The sequence below is a fragment of the Lemur catta genome, chromosome 14 (genome assembly GCF_020740605.2).
Source record: "Lemur catta isolate mLemCat1 chromosome 14, mLemCat1.pri, whole genome shotgun sequence".
Lineage (NCBI taxonomy): Eukaryota > Metazoa > Chordata > Mammalia > Primates > Lemuridae > Lemur > Lemur catta.
This window is the reverse complement of record NC_059141.1, coordinates 29,460,764-29,470,080: the sequence shown is the minus strand read 5'-3', so window position 1 is coordinate 29,470,080 and position 9,317 is coordinate 29,460,764. Positions and strand designations below refer to the sequence as shown.

General features: G+C 42.1%; 1 protein-coding gene across 2 annotated transcripts in view; it reads left to right on the top strand.

Moving 5' to 3' along the window:
- Window positions 1–1,593: 1,593 nt before the first annotated feature.
- The window catches only part of KIF11 (kinesin family member 11), a 40,454-nt gene continuing 32,730 nt past the window's right edge, over window positions 1,594–9,317 (top strand). Inside the window, exons 1-4 of one of the 2 annotated variants that reach the window (XM_045567806.1) lie at window positions 1,594–1,976; window positions 8,647–8,779; window positions 8,999–9,096; window positions 9,185–9,263. In XM_045567806.1, coding sequence (XP_045423762.1) covers window positions 1,900–1,976; window positions 8,647–8,779; window positions 8,999–9,096; window positions 9,185–9,263 — 387 coding nt within the window. In that variant the 5' untranslated portion in view covers window positions 1,594–1,899. The remainder of the gene's footprint in view (window positions 1,977–8,646; window positions 8,780–8,998; window positions 9,097–9,184; window positions 9,264–9,317) is intronic. The other variant, XM_045567807.1, reaches the window with a different exon arrangement.

Sequence of the window (9,317 nt, the reverse complement as noted above, 5' to 3'; positions counted from 1 at the left end):
GTCTGGCTCGGTGGCTCACGCCTGTAACCCCAGCACTTTGGTGCGTATGGGGTGAGGGGGACAGGGGATAGCTTGAGGCCAGTCTGGGCAACATAGACAGTTTTTACACACACATAAAAGATAACTTTCCCTGCTGAGTAAATGCAGTGGGGGGAGTGGGCGGCGGTGGCGGAGAAAAGAGAAGTAGGGAAACTTGTTGAGGTAGAGGACAAGTTGTTCAAGGAAGACAGAAAAGCCTTGGCCTAGGATGGTCGCAGATGAGATAAAACCAACAGGACTGCACTAGACGTGGAGGAATCAAAGGTTCTAGTTAGCACCGAGTGTCCAGATGGGAAAGGTTAGCGGGGAGGTAAGGGGATAAAGAGTTCCGTTTTGGATAGGTCCATTTGAGATGCCAATGAGCCATCTAAGAAGATATGTCAATAGACAGCTGACTACACAGAATAGAAATGACCAGCGATGTGGGCTGTAGATGTCGATATTTCCCTCCACCGCCTGTTACTTAAGAGTCTAAAACGACATTTAGGTTCCCATGGATTAATCGTGGCCCAGAAGCGCAGTTTCAGGAACCGACCAGAGCACAGGAACCTGATTCAGTATTTCCTGGGCCAACGACCCACACCTTAAGGGGCCGAGTCCCCCCAAGCACTGCCAGGACGCCCACGGCACCTACGGAAAGCCGGAGGTCACGGAGGGCCGGCAGGACCCAGCCAGCGCTGCACGCTGGGATTTGTAGGCCGGGGCAGCGGTGCTCGCCAGACCTCCCGGAGGCGCCGCTGGCTGCTGGGCCGCGTAGGTACTGCCAGCACCCCCGAGCCTGCGTGGGTCATTGCAGCGCGGTCGTTCTAAAACGCAGGCCTGACCTTGCTTTCTTTCTTTAAAAAAAAAAAAAAAACTATTTATTTTTATTTGAGACGCAGTCTCACTCTCTTGCCCAGGCTGGTCTGGAACTCCTGGCCTCAAGTGATCCTCTGCCTCCGCCTCCGGCGTAGCTAGGGCTACAGGTGTGAGCCACAGCGCCGGGCTCTGGCCTTGCTCTCTTGCTTGGAGTCATTTAGTGATCGTGACTTCTCATCAGTTAAAGGATAAATTCAGAGTCCTTCAAGTGGCATTCAATGCACATTTCATCACGATTTGGAGCCCGTGGTAGCCTTATCTCCTTACACTTCCTAATTATTTTTCAAGACTATTCTGGACTCTGCCTCCGGGAAGGCGGCTCGTTTTGGACCTTTCGCTTCAGTGCTTCCATAGCACTTTCTTATAATTCTCTAATAATTATAATCATGGCCAGCCTTTCCTGAGCTTACTGTACGTTCTAATCTACTTACCCGCACAAGCTCATTAACTTTCACCACAACCCTCTGAGACGGTTACAATTATTCCCATTGTGCAGATGAGGGAATTTTGGTCCAGAAACGTTATGTAACTTGAGCCAAGCCAAGCTGAAGTGTCACACTCCATTTCCGCGTCTCTGCCGCGGGACTCCGAGTTTCTAGCGGACGCGGACCGACCAGCTGTTTACTTTCCCGCGGGCCACGCCCCGAGGGCGGGGCTCCGGTGACGACACCGAGTCCCATGCTGCCTTGCGCGCCCGCGCTGCCATTGGTCCGGACACTCGGCTCCTTTTTTTCAAATTGAGGCGCCGAGTCGTTGCTCGGTTTCTAGTTTGGGCGGAAACGAGAGCGATTTGGCGGCCCGGACTGTTGCACCACGGCGCCTACCGCCATAGTCCCGGGTGGAGACCGGCCGCGACGCCGACCTGCGGGCGTGGGTGCTCCTGACCGCGCCAGCACCCAGAAGGGGACGTGGGCACCCACGCCATTGTCGGCAGCCGAGTCACTGCGCGCTCCCCAGTGCCCGTGTCAGCGTCCAGGCTTTGGTTTTTTGGTGGGGACAGTCATGGCGTCCCAGCCAAATTCCTCTGCGAAGAAGAAAGACGAGAAGGGGAAGAACATCCAGGTGGTGGTAAGATGCAGGTAGGGACCGGCTGGCAGGATTCTGAACGCCGGGGCTTTGCGACTGGGCTCCCTCCTGCGCGCTCCAGAGAGAGGGATTTTGTTTGCGTTTCCTATTTCTTGATTTCCCGTGTTCTGTTCGATAAAAAAATGACACCAGGTTGCTGTGAGGAGTAAATTAGCGTCTGTTTTTCAGGAGAAAAAGACGTTTGCATTAGAGGTTATAGTTAAACTGCTGTTCAGAAGAATTTGATCGTTGTTCTTACTGAGAAATGCGTTCTTATTTTTTAACCACTGTCGATAAAGATTTAGGTGTCATGTTTATATGCCACTTCATGTAGTTTGTCAGTCTGGAAATAAGGCTGAATACCTACTTTGCAGGTGGTTTAGTAGTAACTTGGGACCATCATCGTCTCCATTACTTCTAAAAAAGTAATCAATCACCTGGCCTCTTTATTCTAGATACAATATTTTCTTCATCCATACTAAAAAGTAAACATCTCTGTATTTAAAGACTAAAAATTAAGTTATAAAGTGAGTTTATGTTTTTAAAAGATCAAGACAACTTAAGCTAGTGTAGGTATCTGGTGGTGCCGCAACTTGGTTTTCCGTTTCATCTGCCTATTTGTTCATAGAACAAAAGAGAACTATTTGGGGGGATGAGGCGGGTGGAGGAGTGTTCAGTTCTCCCTATTTTCCAGATAACTTCTCAATTTTAAAATGAGCTAGTGGAGGAAGATCATACTTGTAGAAATTGTTGCTTAATTAAGAGATTGATTTGTTTGACTTTTTAGAGGCTCTTCACAGTTGACTGATGTATGTGTATTTTGTGTTTGTTTATGTTGGTGCTGTTAAAAATTGCTGTTGCAACTTTTCTGTAAATCCGAAAGTATTTTAATATTAAAAGGTTATTTTTAAAAGACCTGTACCAACAAACTTTTTTAGGTTATAGTTTACTCAGCTTTGGTCACTTTGAATTATAGATATCAAAGAGGATGACTAGGTTTCTAAACTAGGTGGCAGAGAGGAAATTTGGTGGTAACCTTGAGTCTAGCCAATGACACTTACCAGTTGCACTCTGGGGCTTTTGTTAATAGTTATTTGTTTTGAAGATTTAAAAAACAATCTGTGCATATAACAAATACAAAAATTTTAAATTACTTTGGTTGTTTAATAAAGCCAGACAACATTACCTTTTCTGTGTGCTTTTACTTCCTTTTTTTATAGTTAGTTATAAGATATTCAGACTTACAAAAAGTTATAAAGAACAATGTAACAAACAGTTGTGTATCCAGCACCCAGATTAAGAAACAAAACAATCATTATAGATGGAGCCTCCTATGTACCCCTTTTTTAAAATTTCAGGATATTTTGGGAGTACAAACATTTTGGTTACATGTTATGACTTTGCCACACCCAAACCATGATTTGAGGTGTGCCCTTTCCCCCCTACAATGCTTACCGCATCCATTAGTTGTGAGTTTACCCATCCCCATCCGCCCAACCCCCAGAGAATATTACTACTGTGTGAGCACCTTAGTGTTGATCAGTTAGTGCCAATTTGATGGTGAGTACATGTGGTGCCTATTCTTCCATTCAGAGGATGGGCTTAAGCTCTATCCAGGAAAATATAAGAGGTCCTAGCCCTATATACCTCTTCCAATCCCTTTTCCTCCATCCACAGTTAACCATTATCTTGAACCTGGTGTTTATTATTCTCATAGGTTTCAAGCCTTGCCTTAAAAGATATATATTTTTTTTTACTTTATCTCCAATGAAAAGTGCTTGGGTTATGTCTAATATTTCCAAATAACTTTAGTATAAAGAGATATTTTTTTTCTTTTCAGGTTAGCCTTTTCTCTTTCAAGTAGCCTTCCTGGTACAAGTCTGTCATTAAGCTTTATTAAATAAGCAACTTATGAGTCCCTCAGGTTGGCAAACCTTTTCTTCTATAAAGGGCCCAAATAAATAAATATTTATTTTATTTAAAAACTTTAGGCTTTGCAGGCCACATGTGGTTTCTGTCACTTTTTTTTTTTTATTAACAGCTCTTTAAAATTATAAAAATCATTCTTAAATCTTTGTCCTGGCAAGGGCCAGATTTGACCCACAGGTTGAAGTTTACAGACCCCTACATGATCTAGCTACTGATCATCTTTCTGATCCCCTTCCGTAGTCCCCCATTATTTCCCCCCAATTTAATTCTATTTAGTTTTTGAGACTGAGTCTTGCTCTGTCACCCAGGGTAGAGTGCAGTGGCATCATCATAGGTCACTTCAACCTCAAGCTCCTGGGCTCAAGTGATCCTCTTGCCTCAGCCTTCCCAGTAGCTGGGTCTATAGGCATGCGCCATCAGGCCAGGCTAATTTTTTCTATTTTTTGTAAAGACAGGTTGTCACTCTTGCTCAGGCTGCTTCTCAGACTCCTGGCTTCAAGTGATTCTCCCACCTTGGCCTCCCAAAGTGCTAGGCTTAAGGTGTGAGCCACCATGCCTGACCTATTTTTCCCTGATTTTAAAAATTGTGTTCAAATAGATATAAAATGTACCATCTTAGCCATTTTTAAGTGTGTAGTTCAGTGGTATTAAATACATTAGTAATATTCTGTAGCCATCATCACCATCCATCTCCATAACTTTTCATCATGAAAAACTAAAACTCTATACCCATGAAATAATAACTTCCCATTTCCCTCACCCCCCCAACGCCTGACAAGTGCCATTCTACCATCTATGATTGTGACTACTTTAAATACCTCATATTAAGTGGAATTGATAATACAGTTATTTATCATCTTGTGACTAGCTTAAGATCCTCACAGTTCATTCATGTTGTAGCATATGTCAGGATTTCCTTCCTTTTTAATGTTTCCACTACAACATTTTCCACAGTAGCTCTACCACCAACAGTGCACAAGGGTTCCAATTTATCCACATCCTCACCAATATTTGTTATTTTATATTTTGATAGTAGCCATCCTAATGGATGTGCATTTCCCTAATAATAATGTTGAGCATTTTTTCATGTGATTGTTGACCATTTGTATCTCTTCTTTGGAGATATATCTATTTAGGTTCTTTGCCTGTTTTTCTCCCTTTTTATTATTTATTTAATTATTTTTCATTATGCCCTTTTTATAGATGAGGATACTGAAACAAATCATAGGTCTTGCACCAAGTCCCTTCCCAGTTTATTCTGTCAGCCATTCGCTCTCATTCTCCTTTGTCAGTGGTTCACAAACTTTATTGTGCATCAGAATCACCTGGGGAAAGAGGGGTCTTCTTAAAACACAGACTGCTGGACTCCACCCCCAGAGTTCCATTCAGCAGGTCTGGGACAGAGCATTAAAATCTGCATTTCTAATGCTCAAATGATGCTGATGCTGCTGGTCCTTGAACCATACTTACGAAAACCACTGCCCTATACCTACAGCAGCAGTTTAGTGGCAAAAAGGCACCACCTGGGTTCTTTCTTAGCCCTGCCACTAAACAGCTCTGTGACCTTGAGCAGCATATTATCCCAAAGGAAGACCAGAGCTTCAAGGGTCAATGATCTCATTGTTGACTTTCCATGCATTGCCATTTTCTTCTCTTGATTATCCCTCTTAGCTTATCATCACTCCAAACATAGTATCTGGAGGAAAAAAAAGCACAGGGTAGGGTATGCACCCAGATTTTGCAAACAGCAAAAGTCCTCCTATTAGGCTTAATACTCTCCTGGGTGACAATGCACATTTGAATGTGACTTCACAAAAGGCTCCAGAAATCCCTCAGAGTAAAATTAATGTATGGCATTTTCCTTCCTGATGTCCAGTTATAAATATAGCACACTTTCCTCTAAGGATAGAAATTAAAGATAGGGACAGTTAAAAAGACATTTAAATATATTTATTCCATAGGGGAAGATTATTAACCTTAAAACCCAAAACTTTCTCCAACATGTAATAGAAACCAGAGTCACTATCACCCATTTATGAACTTACTGAAGTAACCATTAGCACCGTGAATGGGGCTTTTTAGAGGGTTAGACTTGGTGTGAGGCCATGAGGAAGAACTTTTAACTCCCTACCAGGGATCAGAAAATTGCGCCATCAATGTTCTACCTTCAGGACTGCTACTTGCTCTGAAAACTATCCTGTTTCCCCTAACACATTTCCCTAAAGTTGAATTTATGCTTGCTGCTTGGCTTTTCTCTCACCTTATCATCTTTCTCTGTCCCTAACCTTCAAAGTCACTTATGATCTCATTGCCATTCTCCGATCTCCTCCTCAGTGGCAGTACAAGGATTTGTAGACTTGCCCCCGTTTTTTTCTGGAGACAGAGTCTCGCTCTGTTGCCCGGGCTAGAGTGCCATGGCATCAGCCTAGCTCACAACAACCTCAAACTCCTGGGCTTAAGCAATCCTACTGCCTCAGCCTCCCAAGTAGCTGGGACTACAGGCATGTGCCACCATGCCCGGCTAATGTTTTTTTCTAAATATTTTTAGTTGTCCAGCTAATTTCTTTCTATTTTTAGTAGAGATGAGGTCTCGCACTTGCTCAGGCTGGTCTTGAACTCCTGAACTCAAGCGATCCTCCCACCTCGGCTTCCCAGAGTGTTAGGATTACAGGCGTGAGCCACCACGTCCGGCCTTGTTTTGTTTTTTAAAGACAGGGTCTCACACTGTCACTCAGGCTGGGGTGCAGTGGCATGATCATGGCTCATTGCATCCTCAAACCCCTGGGCTCAAGTGATCCTCCTGCCTTGGCCTCCCAAAGTGCTGGGATTACAGGTGTGTGCCACTGCACTTGGCTTGAACTTTTTTTTTTTGAGACAATGTCTCTGTTGCCCAGGCTAGAGTGCCATGGCGTCAGCCTAGCTCTAACTCCTGGGCTCAAGCAATCCTTCTGCCTCGGCGTCCCAAGTAGCTGGGACTACAGGCATGTGCCACCATGCCCAGCTAATTTTTTCTATATATTTTTAGTTGTCAAGCTAATTTCTTTCTATTTTTTTAGTAGAGGCGAGGTCTTGCTCTTGCTAAGGCTGGTCTCAAACTCCTGAGCTCAAAAGATCCGCCTGCCTCCCAGAGTGATAGGATTACAGGCGTGAAGCCACCGCGCCCGGCCTGGCTTGAACTTTTAATAATACTGCATATTCATGTGAGTTGCGTGCATTGTGTAGGTTTTAGTCCCGCTGGCAAATGACAGCATTACCAGATATTACCTGGGAGTTGTTAAGTTTCCCAGGATCATAGATTTGGTCTTCAGACCACTCAAAAGTATTCTAGGAGGCCAGGCGTGGTGGCTCACACCTATAATCCTAGCACTCGTGGGAGGCTGAGGTGGGAGGATCGCTTGAGTTCAGGAGTTCGAGACCAGCCTGACCAAGAATGAGACCCCGTCTCTAGTAAAAATAGAAAAAATTAGCCATCTCTACTAAAAATAGAAAAAAATTAGCCAGGCATGGTGGTGTGCATCTGTATTTCCAGCTACTCAGAAGGCTGAGACAAGAGGATCACCTGAACTCAGGAGTTGGAAGTTGCTGTGAGCTAGGCTGACACCATGGCACCCTAGCCTGGCCAACACAGTGAGACTCTGGTTTAAAAAAAAATGTATGCTAGGGCATGAGGTATGCCAGGGGAAGTTGAGGTATCCTTCTTAAATAAATTGCAACTTGATTTGCCTAGTGATGAGGGGAAGAAAATTTCTTATTTGGCAGTTCCTTTCAAAGTATGTGATACTCAAAGGGAAAAATGAACCCAGGTCAAGAGTATATCTTCCCTTTGGCACAGATATGTATTAAGTATGTAAATATCTTACTGATGCTACTCTGTGGATTGTAGTTCTTTTTAGTTTCCCATCATTCCCCTTAGGATGACATTTATCAGGTAATGTAGTAACAAATGTTTGAATGCCTGCTGTGTGCTAAGCATGGTAGTGGGCACTGGGGAAACAAACTAAACAAGATTTTTTTCCCTAGTAATCTGAAGTCTAATGGGAAACAGTGACATAAAACAAATGGTTATAAGAGAAGTGATATTTAGAAAGGTGTGTAGGGGTGCTTTAGGAACATATAACAAGATTTTGGTAAAATGAGGTCTCTTGATCCAGTCTGCTTGATGTAGCCTTTTTGTGCCTGTTTCCTCTTTGAAAAATGGGGCTAATAATATTACTAACCCCAGGCTTGTGAGGTCAAAGTGAGTTAGCACATAAGCACTTGTAGCAATGAGTACCTGGCACATAGTAAGTGCTTAATATATTAGTCATTATTTTTATCTACTTTTTATTTTGTGCTAGGTATTCACTAGCAGGTTAGTGTTTTTAATATAAATTTGACATGTTCTTTCCACTATATCATAACCTAACTTGATCAGATTTTAAAAATAGTGGAAATAGAATTCTGAGAAATAAATTTGGTGTTTTTTGCAAGTTATTATAAATTCTGTTAGAATCTACTCTAAGAAGCTGTCAGAATTGTAATGTTTTACATATCTTTGAAGACTTAAAAAAGCCAAATTTTATTTCTGGGAATTGAGACCCTTATAATTCTACTATCTGCTTTAGCAGTATCATTTAGTCCCCATATAATCCCCATCACTGTGTAGTCAGAACTTCACACTTCACATTTTTCTTGACTAATATAGTTAATGAAAATATTATTGATAACCTGATTAATTAAGAGTTTTTGAACAACTTTGTATATTTCTTTTTACAGACCATTTAATTTGACAGAACGGAAAGCTAACGCCCATTCAGTAGTAGAATGTGATCATGTACGAAAAGAAGTTAGTGTACGAACTGGAGGATTGGCTGACAAGAGCTCACGGAAAACATACACTTTTGATATGGTAACATGGGGTGCAACGTCTTAATTATCCACTAATGTAAAGTAATACTAATATCCACATTTCATCTGGAAAATGGTGTACACTTACAAATTTCAATTGTCTCTTCAATTTGTCAGATGATTTCTAGTAGGCTAAATGAGTTAATATTCTAAAAACAAAATCATTAAAATGAGTAGTTTTGAGTTTTCTTTCTGTAAGAAAAAACCCTTTTTTTGATAGGTTTTTGGAGCATCTACTAAACAAATTGATGTTTACCGAAGTGTTGTCTGTCCAATTCTGGATGAAGTTATTATGGGCTATAATTGCACTATCTTCGCGTAAGTGAAACACTTATTTTTCAAGTTGATGAAAAAGTTTAGATGGATGTATTTATTTTTGATTTAATACTTTTGTTAACCTTGGCAGATATGGCCAAACTGGCACTGGAAAAACCTTTACAATGGAAGGTGAAAGGTCACCTAATGAAGAGTATACATGGGAAGAGGTATTTATTGTTGATAACATACTTGGTTGAAATTTATCTCAGTAAAGTTTGGTT